This window comes from Antrostomus carolinensis, unplaced genomic scaffold, assembly GCF_000700745.2.
Source record: "Antrostomus carolinensis isolate BGI_N321 unplaced genomic scaffold, ASM70074v2 scaffold14724, whole genome shotgun sequence".
NCBI classification, from domain to species: Eukaryota; Metazoa; Chordata; class Aves; order Caprimulgiformes; family Caprimulgidae; genus Antrostomus; species Antrostomus carolinensis.
This window is the reverse complement of record NW_010310230.1, coordinates 54,559-71,389: the sequence shown is the minus strand read 5'-3', so window position 1 is coordinate 71,389 and position 16,831 is coordinate 54,559. Positions and strand designations below refer to the sequence as shown.

The following is a 16,831-nucleotide window of genomic DNA, read 5'->3' as shown; positions in this document are numbered from 1 at the left end:
GGTTTTGTAGCAACCACAGCATTCCAGATTGCTGTCAGCCAAATGCTTACAGCCAATTTATTATGTGTTTTGAGTTTCTTAGTGAATGAGAGAGATAAAGATGCACTGGTTGGTTCAAGTACCAGCCTTTTTAGCATCCCCGGCCCTAACTGAAAGCAAATCTGCTTGACTCAGTGCAGCGATGTCTGGCACTCCCATAAGAGCAGTCCCTGATGTTGAAGGAAGAAAAGAGAAGCCCACTGAGCCCCATGGTGGTGGTGGGCAACCCCAGCACACTGGCCTGTCCAAGGAGGCACCTTTTCCTGTGGGAGCACATGCTCTGTCCTGCCCAGAGGCTCCTGCAGTTGAGCAGTGACCCTTCTCTTCCCAGCTGCTCTCTGAAATGCAAAGGTTGTGAAAATAATGTCATCACTTATAGAAATAAATTTCAATGTGGCATATAAAGACTAGTATTTTAATAACTATCTGTAAATTATGTGTACAAAAATGTAATATCTTATGAATTATGGGTAAAACATTCTGTTGGTCTACCAGGAGGTTAAAGATTCTTTATCAAGCACAAGAGAAGATATAGGTCTGTAAAAAACTAGCTCATTTAAAATGGTTATTTTTATTAGTTTATTTTCTTTTCCATCAGTTGATGTGGGTTCAAGAGTTGTAAATCTGGAATTGGAGAGTTCAGGGGGGGTATTATTTCTGCTCTTTTCTTAAAATAGTAAAATTATGCAAGATAAATTGTTTTCTGAAAGCCTCTTCTGCTCCAGAAATTGCAAACTGAAAACTGAATTGCACGTTTGGCTGCCAACGAGTAAAAGCCCAAAACAATTGTCAAAAAAACCCCATGCTTGTTTCTGATTCCAGGAGGTGTAATCATGGGGTTTTTTTGTGGGAATTGCAATGCTGGGGAGGAAACAGAAGTATTAGATGTTTTGTTTCTTAAAGCTGATGCCCCCTCACCTCAGTATTGAGGATACTGACCTCTACCTTAGACTCAGATGTTCCTTAATACCCATTTCGTCACAGCCAACATGCAAGCTGTTCGTAACATTTTTAAAATGCACAAATTTTTTTGTTTAAGAGTGAAAGCACAAAGATGTTTGGATTGATCACTCCTATGAATCCCTGGGATCTCCTAGCAGTGGTCTTCCTCAGGAGACAGCCACCTCATTGAGAATGTTGAAAAGACTGAGAAACAGCTCTTGTTTAGAGAGAGATAGGAATGACAGAAGATCCGTAGCATTTCCTCTCAATATTTGTATAGGGTGGGATCCAATCAGCTTTAGCTCAGGTCCCCAGACAGTGATCCAGTCTGCCTGCTTTCCCAGACTCCTAATATGCTGGTACCTTCTTTCATGAGATTCTTCTGTCTTTGGTCTGAAAGCTCTCAGTTCTGTATGCTCCCTTGTGTCATGTGCCCTCAGATAGTGTGAGGCAGACACAAGTATGTATGCTCCATCTAGCCCCGCAGAAAAGCAGAAAAGCTAGTTACTAATAACATTTATTTGTTCATACTTGCATGCCTGCTTTCAGAAAGTTAGCAGAGTGCCTGATCTTGAAAGGAGTGATAATCTCCAGAACACCCAGATGTTGGCACAAGGCTGCGCTGGCACTGAAGGGTTATGTTTTGGTTCGCTTTTAGGATTAAACTTGAAAAATCTTGGCAGCTCCCTCTCCTATTCATTGCTAGCGATGCTGTAGATGAAAAGGACCTGCAAAAACATTGTAGGAAGAAAACAGAAAATTAGAAACTTCAAGGTAATGAGCCACTAAAAACATTAATCTGGTTTTGGAATCCTCAATTTTATCTATATTCGTCTTTTGCATGTGCCCAGGACCATTCTGTGGTCCCCAAGCCAACTGGCATGGGGATGCCCACGTCCTTATTCTTAAAGTCTCTTAGAGTCACAGCCAGTATGGCAATGTCCAAATTACGTACTGGGAATGGTTCTTGGCCCATGCTAATTTCCAAACCGTGCCCAGAAATTATTTTGGAAGAGTGAGAGTTTGCCCAGGCCAAAGCCATCACAGGCACAGTTCTAACAATTTAATGGGCTAGATGATAGAGTTTCAGGCCTGGGAACATTCCCTGGCACTGATTAATCTGCACTCCTATCGATGCAGCCATGGAAGCTAAGACTAAATAAATACTGTAATTGGAAAAAAATAGCTCTCACTATATAATTACTTCAATGAATTATTAGCCATGTTTTGTGTCTCTAAAGTATGGCATAAGTTTCAGTCAATACAGTTTATGCTATAGCTCAGTTTTCAGAAAGAGGGCTTACACATAAAGGAGATGGAATTTTCCCTAGGTTATCCAAAATATATATGTTCTCCAAGGAAACAAAAACTGGAATAGAAAAATCTACTTTCCATACCTCAGTTAAGAGCCAACCTCCTCCCCACAGACATTGTATCAAATCCACCAAAGATACTGTTCAAAGAATACTTTCCTTACACAAAAAATGCATTGCAATGCTCCCACCATCAAAGGGAATGCGGTTTTTTTATTGCATGCTCTTGAAATAAAGCAACCAACCAAACCAAAACCCTCTATATTTGGACAAAATCTTCTCTTCCTTGGTGTAAAGCCTTCCCTTGTAGCCATCTTTTCATCACTCTCAAGCTCTAATACACATGCAAGAAAAATATTGAAATAAAAACTATGCAGGAACAGGGAGAGCTATGGTTTGCTCAGGGCTGAGCAGTTCTGATTTGCCTGAAATTAAAGGGAATTACTGGATGTCCAGATTTCTTTTTTGACACCTCTGAAAATTTTCTAACCTTAGACTGATGGCAATTTGACTGTATCTGCCCGTTATATACAAACACGTTCATACATAATTAGCTAAGAAATCCTCTGTTCTGCTGCTCAGGAGTATTGAATAAAACCCATCCATTTCTCCTTTACATCAATAAACAACCCCAAGCATTCAACTACATTTTTATACAGAATTCATCCTCTTTTTGCCAACCTACTGGTGTTTGTCCTCTGCATGTATCAGCAGAGCTCTAACCAACAGGTCTTTCCTACCTGCCTGTTTCCAATTAGAGAGAGTTATTCAAAGAAGCAGAGAAGGGGAATGCATTATTTATTATATACTAGTATGTTAATATTGCACATTAGTGGAAGATATTACATAGCTCTATTCCAATACCAGTGGTTGAGGAAGTTCCTGGTATCAAAGGATATTAAATTAGTTAAACAGGATATTGTTTGCTATATATTTTAAAACAACTGTTAGTAGATAATATATATATATATGCTTACATATATAGTATTTAAAAGTAGCTCTGTCTCTACCAGTATTGCCATAAGCAGTAGAATCAAGTAGAATCAAGGACTGGTAGGGATCCTATATTCATACACAGCCTGCAGTGAGCAATATGAAAATATAAAGTATTTTATGAGCAGTCTGTCAGGAATACTTTTATAGCTTTGAAGTGTGTCTCATTTGCCTTTGTTATTAGAGAGGCCTGTAAAATCCAACGGGTGCTAATGCAGTGTGACATATTGTTGGATAATTTTGAAACACTTTTTAATGTCTCTGTGGTGCCTTATTCATAGAAATGCCTTCATAGACAGACAGACCACAGCACCTCTGTGGTGTGAAAATCTAATCCGAATGGAAGCCTTTACCAGTGCAGCCTTTTGGCACCTCCAGTGTACCTCTAGTTCAAAGCTGCGTGCTTTAGGTGTTGAGTTCTCTGAGTGTCTGGATAAAGTCAGTGTTATCTAATCTTTGTTATTTTTGTATGCTCGATCATCACTTATTTATTTTGGTTTGGGGTGGCCAGACTGATGGCACATACAAATGCATTTAGAAGAACAGACTGAATGCAGAAAGCTGGCTTTACTAGTGCAGCAGGCTTGCTTTTCAAAATCAGGTGCATGAAGGAAAGCACTCGTTGGCCATGATTGTGCATGCAAGTGTGTTAACTGTATTCACAGTGGTCGCTTCCATGTCACAGCTCAGGCCTTTTTGCTGCACAGCAATATGGAGCGATAATAGTTGGTATGGATTAATCAATCACCTCTCTCCCCAGGGAACAGTGCTGCTTCCAGTCACAAGCACACCTGGATGAAAAGTGTGGTTGTCTTCTCCCTCAAAGACTAAACCAATAAAGGATCAATTTATTTTTTCAGAGGAAGGAGGTGTAAAGGGTAGGAAAGCTGCGTAAGCCAAGAGATCAAGGCCAAGGTGAGGGTCTTCCTGTACTTGATGGAGGGAGATTGATACACATTAATAAGGTACACTTGAGCCTTCTGTTGCCTAGGCTGAACAGTCCCAGCTCTCTCAGCTGTTTCTTCTATGACAGATGCTCCATCTTCATGGTCCTTTTCTTCACTCATTCTAGTATGTCCACGCCTCTCTCATACTGGGGAGCCCAGCACTGGACACAACACTCCAGATATGTCTTACCAGTGCTGAGTAGAGAGATACAATCAACCTCCCTGGACCTGGTGGTGATGGTTTTCCTAATGCAGACAAGGATACTGCTGTCTTTTCTTGTCACATGGGCACGTTGCTGTCTCAAGGTTAACTTGCAACCCACCAGGACCCCCAGGTCCTTCTCTGTAAAGCTTCCTTCCAGCCGATCAACCCCAGCCTTTTCTGGCACATGGGATTATTCCTCCCCAGGTGCAGGATTTGGCATTTCCTTGTGCTGAACTTCTTGAGGTTCCTGTGAGCTATTTATCCAGCCCAGGTCCCTCTGAACGATAACATGGTCCTCTGGTGTTTCAGCCACTCCTCCCAGTTTTGTGTCATCTACAAGCTTGTGGAAGGTGCAGTCTACCCACCATCCAGTTCAGTAATTAAGATGTTACACAATATTGTCCCTAGTATTGACCCCTCAGGTAGACTACTATTGACTGACCTCCAGCTGGACTTCATGTTACTGATCACACCACCATGACCCACGCAGTTCTGCCAGCTTTCAGTCCAACTCAATTTCCATTTATTTAGCCTGCACTTCATTAGCTTGTCTGTGAGACTGTTATGAGAAACTGCCAAAGGCCTTATTGAAGTGAACATAACATCCAGAAGCAGATGAGTGAGAAGCTCCATTCATCTGCCAAGCTAGTCACATCCTTGTAGAAGGCTAACAGGTTGGTCAGACACGATTCCCCCTTTGTAAATCCATATTGACTACTCTCAATCACTTTCCTGTCCTTGAGATGTTTGGAAATGGTTTCCAAGATTATTTGCTCCATCACCTTCCCACCAGTGTGTAGCTCCGTGAATGCTCTTTCTTGTCATTCTTGAAGTGACATTCACTTTCTTCAAGTCCTCAGAAATCTTCCCTGAACACCATGACTTTTCAAAGATAACTCAGAGTGGCTTTGCATTGACATCATTGAGCCTCCTCAGTACTCATGGGTGCATCCCACCAGGTCCCATGGACTTGTGTATTTCCAGTCTGTTTAAACATTCCCTAACATGATTCTGCTCCAGCAAGATTAAGTCTTGCCCCAGATTTTCCCACTGGTCTCCACTGAAGACCAAGTAAAAGAAGGCATTGAGTTCCTTGGCCTTTACCATGCCTTTTGTCGCCAGGTTGCCCACCACATTCAGTAATATGCCCATATTTTTCCTAATCTCTCTTTTGCTGCTAATATACCCATAGAAACCCTTCTTGCTGCCCTTTGCAGACCTCACTGGATTAAATTCCAGGTGGGCTTTGGCTTTCCTAACCCCATTCCTGCATGCTAACATAATTTATCTGTTTTCATCCCTGGTGAGTTGCTCCTGAGTGCACTTCTCGTACACTTCCCTTTTATGTCTGAGTTATATCAGGGACTCCTTGTTCATCCATGCAGGCCTCCTGCTGCCTTTACTTGATTTCCTGCTAGTTGGGATGAACTGTTCTTAAGTTTGGAGCAGGTGATCCTTGAATATCAACCAGCTCTCCAGGACTGTATCCTATGGGATTCTTCCAAGCAGATCACTAAATAGGCCAAAGTCTCCTTTCCTGAAGTCCAGAGTTGCGATCCTGCTTTTTTCCCTGCCCATTCCTCTTCAGATTCTGAGCTCCACCATCTCATTATCAGGGGCAAGGCTGACCCTGACTTTCACATCACTGAGTAGTCCTTCCTTGTTTGTAAGTATGCAGTCCAGCAGAGCTCCTCTCCTTGTCAGCTGCTTGATCACCCATGGTAGGAGGTGGTTGTTAATGCACTCCAGAACCCTCCTGGATTATTTGTGCTCCAACATGTTGTCCTTCCGGCAGCTATATTGTCCCTCACACAGATATTGGGGTAAAATCCTTTACTACTTTGAAGTAGTAAAGTAGCTAAAATGCTCTGTGAGCACCAGGGCCTGTGAGTGCCCTCATCTGTCCCTAGACAATGTTCCATGCATTCTTGCTGCTTTCTTAAGAAAGACCATCACTCTCTTCCAGGATCTTCCAGGATCAAACTGAAACCTGTTATTGTTGTGAATATGATGGACAGCAGTTTTTCATGGATTTCCTCCTCAAGGCAGAAAAAGCCATTTCTACTGCTCATTCCCTTTCTCTCTAATTTCATTCCTATGTAACAGATGAAATCAGGCTTGGTGTACATTCTATGAAAGAAGGGCAGTGCATCCTGTGCGTGCTTGCTGTGCTAGCAGAGAAACTACAATCCTGTTAGTCCTTCCAATCAGATCTGTCCCTAGAAGTCATGACTAAAGGCTAATGCTTTCCCAGGCCTATGGAAGAATGTTATCCTAGTTCTAGACATAGCATGCTGTTTGTGTGGTATTTACTTTTCCTCTAGAGAAAAAGAGTTACTGGAGCATTTTTTCTTACACTTGTGTAATATAAATAAATATTTTTGGATGCAGGAAGCTAACCTTTCCCTAACCCTTGGGAGTTGGTGTCCAGACTTCCTTAGCTTTGCCAGAGTAATCAGAAAGGCAAACAAGCTGAGGGATGAGCTTTATTCATTGACCTGTCTGCATTCCTGCCTAGCTCTGCATTTTAAATGATTATGTATTTTGGGTCAGCAGATTTATACAGTTCACACTTCATTATCCAGCAAGCATAGACTACTCAATAAGTGATCTTAAGTAGTGCAGATCTTTGTGCCATTTCTGGGTTATTCCTAGGTGGGTCATAAAGCTTTAAAATGCAGTGAAACTTAATCAGCACAGTTTTCTGCTAACGATTTAAGTAGTCCTTTGCTTGTAAGTTAGCATGGAAGGAGGGGATGTCAGATAGCGGGTTTCCATCTCCTCTCTTGGAAGTGGTCTAACTGATGTATTGGGGAGCACTTGAGTGCTTTTGAAGGCACAGATCAGGAATAGGTATAAGTGACAGAAAGTTGAAAAAGACTTTTTTTGCCAACAGAAGTCATTCCCACACTTTGGTTTGGGATAGACATCTGATCACAGAGGACTCTTCAGTCGTCAAATCCTCCCTAGGCAAATATGGTCTAGTCCTGAAACTAACTGAGGTATGCACCCTCTAGCCTTCAAAGTGGCCATTTGCCAAGTTTGGAAACACACATCTTCCATCTGGCCAAGGATATCTCATTGTTTTCTTCCTTTATATCGACTTGTGGGAACTGTTACAAGCAAAATATGAAATATGAGCAGTGAATGCATCTTTTGCAATAAGCATAAATGGAAAAGAAGGCAAAAAACAAACACTGCTAAATACTTCCCCTTTATGCCTTCATTTTTTCATTATTCTTTGTTTTGCTTTTGGCATTTGAAGTGTGTGTAGTAAGTAGAGTGCTTGAAGTATTACCTTTTTTATTTTGTTTTCACTATGGACATTGTTGAAATCCTTTAAAAAGAAAGTCCCATATCTTGAAGACAAATAGCAAAGTAATTCTTTGTGCTAGGTAAAAGAAGGAACCAGGAAAAAGAGTGACTGGAACACTTTCATAGAACAGTACTATTTGATGTCAAGCAGGAAGTGGTTAAATGCCAGCGGTGATGTCTTCCTAAAAGAGGTCACTGGTATGGAGAAAAATAAATGATACTTTCATAGCTTAGTGTCAGAGTGAGAAAGGAAAATGTAACCCTGAGGGGAGCCATTCTGGAAAGAAAGACAACGCGGGGGTGTGTGAGCCACTTACCCAAGTGTCTGCATTGGCTTCAGCTCCACAGAGCTGTAAGTATCTGGCATGGGGACATGGGACATGGTGCCTTCACATTTCCTCCAGATTGAGTATTTTTTTGGCTGTTTTTCTCTTTACAGGAACCCAGACCTTTGTATAACAAAAGGTGCCAGTTTTATTCAAGTGGAATAGGATTCCTATATGATGCCTACCAGACAGAGGTAAACAAACTCGCCTCATCACATTTTCCTTTCTACTGTGCTTTGAGGGGCTGGGGAGGAGGGAGGCAGGTGTTAGAGAGTATGTCTGTGCATGTAGGTCACGGGTTGATAGAAACTCTACTGGTTTTTTCTTCCACCAGTGACTCACTGCTTGTCCAAGCATCTGATGATTGCAAATCATTACAACCAGTGAGGTTTTGAGTCATCATCAGTGTTTCTATCCAGTACATTACTCTGGGACTGGAATGATTCCTAGTCCATCTATACTGTATAATAGCTGTCTGGAATGTATTTGTCACATTGGCATCTTTCTTTAAGGACGTAGGAAATATCTAAATGAATCCATTTGCATTGTCCAGAAAACTTCAAATCTTCTCTGTATTTATCCAGCACAGGCCAAGATTGTGAGTGGTTTGAATGCAGCTTTTTTATTATCTCAATGACATTAACATGGTCGGAAAAGTGCCCATACCCAAATGGCTTGCCTCTTGAGAACTCCAGATTTAGTTTCTTTTCCTATTTTTCATTTTATTATTGTGGTAAATTGGTGGGAATGAAAAGAAAATCAAGCAGAGCAGGATTGAGAACAGCTGAAGAGTGGTATAATTTACAAGAATCCAGATGTCCTTCATCACCATTCTTCCCATGGCTAAGAAAAAGTGTATGGGGAATGTTACCATTAATAAATCTAGACAGCTTATCAAAGTATATTACCAGGTTAAGAAGCTAATACTCCTTAAATCTTGCTGTTAGGGCACCCTCTTGTTGATACCAGAAAATGTATGACAAAAATATTTCACTGACCTCCTTGCCTAAAAACCTACCCAGACAAACTTGTGATCAGTTCATCTGATCTAGTTGAAAATGTCCTTGCTCACTGCAGAGGGGTTGGACTAGATGAGCTTTAAAGGCCCTTTCCAACACAAACCATTCTATGATTATATGATTCTGATACCTGTGACAACACCCTTTCCTGTAAGTTTTACTTCATCCTCTTTTAAAGTGCGTGTTCATACTCAGACACAGGCATGGCCTGAGAAATGCTTCTGATTCCTGTAATGAGCGTGTAGCTGGCATCGCACTGACCACAGTTGCCTGCAGGTGACCCCAGCCTCAGGCTTCCGGCCAGACAGGTTTCTCCAGCTCTGCAGATTCTGGAAATGTCTGAAGTTGGGCCACCCAGAGCTCCTTGTTCTATTTTGACAAAATCCCCTTATCTTTTAAAAGTGTAGCTAGTTTGTAATAACATTCTTGTCTGGTTGTCCACTGATCTAGAGTCAGCATGTGCTAATTCAGAGTTAATGATCCATGGCATTTGAACTTGGCTTTTGCTTTTCCAAAGTTGGCAACTAGTGAGCAGGGGACATGCTCTGCATGCCAGGGGAACACCTAACTAGGAAGGCATATTGTTTATGGAGTGCAAGTTTCCTTTTGATTGCCATCTCTAGCCTGTGAGTGGTCTCCAGCTCATGTAGGTTGCTTGTTTGATTCTCCTCTTTGCTCAAAGCAGAAGAATTTTTTTTTTGCAATAACCATGAGGTGAGAACATCTCATCAATTGGTGCTGAGGGGATAGACAAGCACAAACAGCCAGAACATGAAAAAGCTAAATGTCTGGTCACTGAAATGAAATAATAGGTCTTGACATGCAGAATACCCACAAATGTCCTGTTTCCACCACCCTTGCTTATTGCTTATACCACACATTAATTTATTTTGGTTTATTCACTGTTCTCCTAAAAAGGAGTGTCTTGCTCTTTGCATATTTTAAAAATGCAGTGATAAAAATAGACAACTACAGTAACTCCCTTGGCCAATAATATAATATTTATTTTAGCCTAGAAACAGCTAAAAACACGTTTAAGATCTTGATGATCTCCCTCTTTTGTACTTGTAGTCTTCTACAATAAAAAGGGGAAAACTGGCCCTATTGATGCTTAGAGAGGGGAAAACTACTTTTATTTTCTATGAGAAGTCGTTCCCAAGCCATGCATCAGAACAAACCACCTTTTTAGCAGCCCACTTGATCTTATGAAGCCCTCTGATCCAAATCATGCATATGTAATAGGAAAAGGATATTTTAACCGTTCAGGTCCTAGGCCATTTTGACTGCATAATATAGGGGGTCAAAACCAAAATCTTAAGTTCTACTCAGTACAAAAGCACTAGGGCATTCCATTAAAATGGCTGTGGCAGCAGAGGCATTGGCACACTCTGCTCCAGGATTGGTTTTCAAACTGCTTTGAGAAGTAGCCAGGTGTGATGCTTCAGTCACTTCTCAGAAGGATCTTGATTAAGCCAATGCAGTCATTGATGGTAGTGTGCTCCTCTTCTGCAGTAGATTGCTGAATGTGACTTCAGGCCAACAAAGCCCTTATGTGAAACTCCAGTAAGTTCAGATGCAACAGAACAAGGTTGATGAAATGAGGTCCTATCTCAGGGTGAGATATGCTTGTGACAAGTGTGTCTGTATCAGTCTGTGAGCTCCATTTCCAGATTGCAACCTTGACTAAGACCGTCCTTTTATAACTTAACTTCCATTTTGGGCTAGAAGAGCTAATTTGTGTGACACACTAACCACAGGTACAGCCTTGTCCTGGCAGCAAAGCAATCTCAAGGCATCATTTTAATTTCCTTTTTACTTTAGCTTTGTCATCCAACTTCCACTGCTCAAGCAAACCCTGCTAAGGACAAGTGTGGCAAGTCTGAGACCAGCTGTAAGATGAACTTTCTTTACTGATGAGCGTGTGTGTTTAAGGCTTTCCTTTTAGCTAGGAACAAACACGTAAGGAGTACAGACTCATCAACAGCGGCGATTTTCACACTAAAAAGGATGCACAGATTGAGAACTCAGGAGCTGAGAAACATCTAGTTTAATTTCTCCTGTGAAGACTATCCCACAGACTAACACATTCATGGCTAAGCAGAACTGTCTGACAGAAGCTTTTCAGAAGCAGACATGTATTCCTAAGCTTGCTCCTTCTACTTTTTAATGGTGGGGAATTTTCCATTCAATAATATATTTTATTTGCATTTTATGAACAAAATACTTCTCAGTGGTTACAGTACATTTTTTCCATCAAAATCAAAACTATAGAAAGAATGTATTTTCTGACCTGCTAGCTTTTCAAACCTCACAGCTCTCCAGGATTTCAAAGTCAATAAGCTAAAAGTCTCAGGAAAAAAAGCCTTACCTATAAAATATTTCGATTCAAGTCTTCAGTGCCAAATAGAAGTGATTAATACTTACCACACTTAAGGAGTCATTAAAATGATTTCTTGTCTGGATGGAGAGTGGCTTAAGTGTGTGTACCTTTATTGTTCTAACATCTGTCCATCCCTGCAGTTCCTGCTCACACTAATCATAAATCTTTTCAGTTTTCTGTTCAAGAACCTGCAGTACATGGCACTTATTTGCTGGACTGCTGGGATCTTTTCTGAGCAGTTTTGTTTGTGGGTTTGGAGATTGTTCTTCTCATTGTTGTTTCTAATTATTTCCTTCTTCAGGAGGGTGCTACTGAAAGGAGAGAGCTCTCATTTATTGGAAGCTGTTCAGATAAATTGGCTTCCTTGCCCGTTTCTCCACTATAATGGAGTTGTATTCTTAACCACTTCAGTGGCTTGCTGTAGTGTGTCTCTCAAGACCCATGGTCCTTGTGTCACAGCCCTAGGGATCCACATCTTGCAGCTGCAGATCTGGATCTCAGCAAAATAGCACCAGGCAATGCAGCAAAGTGCTTGAAAACTCTGGCAGCTCTGGCTGCAGGTTAGTGCTGGGGGCTCTGGGCTCAATAGTGCAAATGCCCCGAGACTCAGGGGCTGATGTCCCGAATGAATGGGAGCTCAGGGGTGTCCTTCTGCCCTGCAGTCACGCATTTTGGAATCTCAAGATCTTTCTGCACAGCAGGTAATAAAACCTGACACTGCAGTAGCTGCTTCTTTGTGGTCAGTAGGATGATCCACATAACACTGAAATATTGAATATAAAAGTCAGTCTCTTCTTTTTTGGCAGGTGACTTGTTATACCTTAAACAGCAAGTGCCAGCTGAAAGTAAAGAGTAACACATGCTATTGCTGTGACCTGTACAACTGTGAGAAGTAAGTACTTGTGTACACTGAGAAATCCTTGGACGTTTGTCCCTCTTCTTAAATGATGGGGGGATGGGGGGTGCCCTTAGGCCTGGAGAAGCAACACAATGGACTTGTATGCTGAGCAATCCAGTTCCTCTATGACTGAAGTCCTGATGCCAGCAGAGAAGAGGTCGGGGTTGTGTATTAGTGTTGGCATTATTTCAGTTTCTTTTTCTTTAAATATGTTCATAAGCTCTTTGCTGTGTGATCAAAACCAACAACTCAGTCGTAGCCCTGTCAAGATTTACTGTCAATCTTGCAACACAATTTTCCCATTAGATTTAATGAATCCTTTTCTTGTTTTCTACCAAGCTGGGGGAAACAAAATGAATAGGAACATAGGTGTCCATGAGCAGAGATCATGTTGTAGGCCTGTGCAGAGCTCTTTTGTTAGCAACAGCATCTGTAGGCATGGGATTTTGCTAAATTGTCATAGGATAGATACAGAGGGTCTTGTGAGTGTTTTCTGAAGCTGTCCATTTGACTTCACCATTACCAAAGCATGAAATGTCAGAGAGGAAATGTCTGGATATGCTTACGAAGATCAGATGAAGGTTAGCACAGGGTTGCCATGCAGTGATTTAACAGGAATGAAAAAGATGGTTAGGAAAACTACATCACATCAAAGTCCAAGGGTTTATAATGTGGAAGACAGATTAAACAAACTCGCACAACTGACTGGCCACCTGGCACATACAGATTTCAACTGCAAGCAGCATCATGTCTTGCCACATGCAAGAAACGGGGGCGAATTTCACAGAGCAGATCTGCCTGACTCACCCTCCGCACACCTCTGGTGACCAACAATAGGACCAGGGGAAATGACAGGAAGATGTGCCAGAGCAAGTTTAGGTTGGACATTACGAAAAGGTTCTTCACCCAGAGGGTGGTGAAGCAAAATGAAATTTGGGACTAGAGGGAAGTCATCTATGCATGTGTATAGAATCTGATGGCAATTTCCTAACAGTGCAAAAACACACCTGGCATTTAAAAAAATCTTCCCAACTCAAATAGCTGCTCTAGGAGCTCATTAGCGGGCTAGCATTAGTGCAGGTACCGGAAAGGACTGCAGGAAACTGTGTTTCAACTTTTGCAGTAAGATATTTCTGACTTTTGGCAATACAATGAGGATTAACTTCAAACATGCCTTATTTACATTTCCTGATTTACAGTGCATTGTAGAAATATGAACAAAGAAAGATTTATGGATAGTACAATCCATAGTGTAAAGGCACATCTTTATACTGTACTGTGTTGCATCTCTTAATTTGGAACCACAGACACCATAAACAAATGTAGCCAGCTGGCAAAATCTCCCTTCCTGTGGTTGAATTAGTGCTTAAGCAACTTGCCTTCCCCAGTTTCAGAGATGCCAGCAGATTTCCACGTGAGCTGGGAAAAAACGCAATGCTAAGCGTGCTTTAGCTGGTAGCTAAATGACAAGGGCAGCATCTATATGCCAGGACTATGCCTGTGTTCAGAGGCCTGAACAAAAGAAGAAAGAGTCCCTGCTGGTGCACAACGCTGATCAGCCAAACTAGGGTTGTTGTTAGTTGGACTACTTAATGCTGCCATTAGCAGAGCCAATTTCTGTCTACAGTAGGGCTTTCTCCAGTTTATCTGAGCAGTGTTTGGTGGGAGCATGGATGGAGTACTTTGCCAAAGAGGAAGGTAAGCAGGAGGGATTCAGATCCTCTGGTGCTCTGTATTATGTGCAAAACCATTCCCACCTTGTCTGCATTCCCTTTCAGTTCAGAGCAGTCCTCCAGCTACTATGAATTTCTCGGCGTGAGCAGCTGTCAAGATGTGGTTCACCTGTATAGGCTGCTGTGGTCCTCCACAGTCCTCAACATCATCGGGTTGTTTCTGGGGATTATTACAGCAGCCATTCTTGGGGCATTTAAAGACATGGTAAGGCTCGCAGTCTTTTGCCTTCTGTGAGGACTTCTGTGCTTGTTGATGTTATCAAATGGGGTAAAACCAAGGAAGCATAAATGTATTTTTTTCTTCTAATTCAGCACTGAACATGTGGGCCAGCACAGAGTTTGAGGATGCTAGTTTGTAGCTAACGTAAAACTCAGGTCCTAGGTGTGACTGTTTAACTGTATGTAGTTCTTTTCCCAGGAATGGGGACCAGCTCTGAAGTACCAATCAAGTTTTTAGCTAAACAGTTCTTTTCAGATCACATTAACCTCCTGTTTGTTTCACTAAGGAAACAAAACTAACTGCTCCCTGTGCCACACCACCATGTTGTGCTGATGTGCACCACTGCATTCAGAAGAGGCTTGAGCTAGGAGGGATTCTGTAACTCAGTGCCTCATCTGTCTAGGTTTTCTGACACATTAGAAGGGTAAAGTAACTGTTCTTGGGATTATCAGTGTCAGTGGTCATGTTTGCTGAAGCAGTGCCTCAAGACAAAGTGGCTCATGATTTACTAGGCACTCAGAAGAGTAGATGGTCCCAGTCCAAAAAGCTTCCAAACTAAATGGGCAGAGATGTGGGGATGGAGATGAAAAGCAGGAGCCGAAGGGGAGGTGTGATAGCAGCACAGGTCATCTTAGATCCATGATGTTTCTGGTGACTATTTCTGAGGAGAAAACTAAATAGAAAGACAGATGAAATGAAAGAAGAGAGGGATGGAGCAGGGAAGAGAAAGCAAGAGAGACGGGTGAGATGCACATCACAGAGGGCAGACTAGAGGGAAGGGGCTGCTCAGAGCTGGCAGCCAGTGAGCCAAGTCAGACTGGAGGCCAACCAGGCCTGGCTCTGACCACCCAGCATCCCTTAGCAGGCTTGTCCAGGCTATCTACAACATGTTGGGTGCTTAAAATCATGTGGCAGAGTGGGACCATATGAACTATCTGAAATTCACCTTTGTTAAGAGTTACAAAATGTTTGCTGGAAATATTCCACTCTAGTTTAAGGCAAACAAGCACACTGAGCCTTTGCATGTAAGAAATGTGCAGCTGAGCTGTCCTTTATGTGAGGGGACTCTTGCAAGGAGTTGATAACAGATTGCAGCCAGCCAGTAAAGAGTTGTGGCTGCACGATGGGAGGGAGTGGAATCAGCTTTCCTGGCTTAATTCATCCCCTCCCTGTGAGAGCAGCAAGGGCAGAAGGGGAGCAGAAACAACCACAGTGGGAAGCGAGGGGAAGGGCAGATACATGAGGAGGGGAAGGCAGGCATCACCTACAGTAAGTCCTTGGTAGAGCACTGCAGCTTTCCAGTGCTGCTAAGTCCTTTCCCATGCCTAGCAGATGGGTGCAAGTGCCTCTACCAAGGGCAGCTGTGGGAGTTGCTACTGCTCCCCTGTGATGGGGAAGGATGCAAAGAACCAGCCCAAGTACCCCTATCTGTCTCACACAAACCAAGGCTTACATGGGATTTGGGCTGATGCTTTGTAGCAGGGCGAGCTCCAGCCCAGGCACACCTCTGTGCTGCGTAGGGGCCATTGCTGCACTGCTTGCGGGGGACACCAAGCTGAGAAGACATTCCTGGGAGAAATGGGGTTTCCATAACCTGGCACATTCCCTTGCTGGGAGGCAGAGCCTGGGGTCAGGGTCTGGGTCCTCTGGGCGGTGTAAAGCTGTGCAAGGAAATAGCAGCAGCAGTGGACATGCAGCTTCCCCCCAGGCTCAGCTGGAGCCAGCCTGTCAGGGATCCAGCTAAAAACCTGCTCTGAATAAGCTGTTTAATATCTCCTCTGCAGCAGGAGTGGAAAAAAAGCCCTCACTAGCTTAAAGGAAAGATGAGTTTGTGTCAGTTACCTCAGCACAGGAGCCATGCTATTCCTGTGAAGGGGTTCTTAAAGCAGCAATCCAAAATGCAATGACTGCTACTTGCTCTGCCTGTGCTTTTTCGGGGTCCTTTTGAGTGATGTACCAGAGCTGGTTTGCTCATCTGCTGCTGGCTTTCCTTACGAAAGGAGTAACTCTTGGGGGAAGACGGGGGCCAAGAAAACATCAAGCAGAAGAGGGAGAGAAAGGGGCATGGGACTGAAATAAGAAAAAACCTTCAAAATGTGTGTGACAGTTTAAGAGAAAAGGTTTTGAAGGGGTTTTTTCGTCTGTGTGTGTGAGAACCATTTTCTTTCTTTCAGGATGTCACCTTCCCACAGAAATGCTCACTGGCATTTTGCAGGGGGAGCTGCAAAGCCCAGTGAAATGCCTCGGGGCATTGCTCTGAGCTTGACTTCCAGAAAACACAGGCCAGGCTGACTAGTCAGACAAAAACCATCATGTTTATCTCTGGGGCACTGGCAGCCAAAACATGTTACAAAGGGGAGAGTTTGCAAAAGAGTGTTGTTGCCTCTAAACCCACCACATTTCCTGGACAGGAAAAAAAAAAAAGTGTTGTTTTGGTTGTTGTGGGTTTTCTTTCTTGTGACAGAGTCCCTGCAGACCCTGGCATGCTCCCTGTGGTTTTG

The 16,831-nt window shown here is 42.7% G+C and overlaps 1 protein-coding gene across 1 annotated transcript in view; it reads left to right on the top strand.

Moving 5' to 3' along the window:
* Window positions 1–16,831, top strand: part of TMEM255B (transmembrane protein 255B) — a gene marked incomplete at its 5' end in the record, with an annotated part of 41,432 nt that overhangs the window by 16,601 nt on the left and 8,000 nt on the right. The window contains 3 exons of the mRNA XM_029084589.1: window positions 8,194–8,274; window positions 12,286–12,371; window positions 14,156–14,315. Coding sequence (XP_028940422.1) covers window positions 8,194–8,274; window positions 12,286–12,371; window positions 14,156–14,315 — 327 coding nt within the window. The remainder of the gene's footprint in view (window positions 1–8,193; window positions 8,275–12,285; window positions 12,372–14,155; window positions 14,316–16,831) is intronic.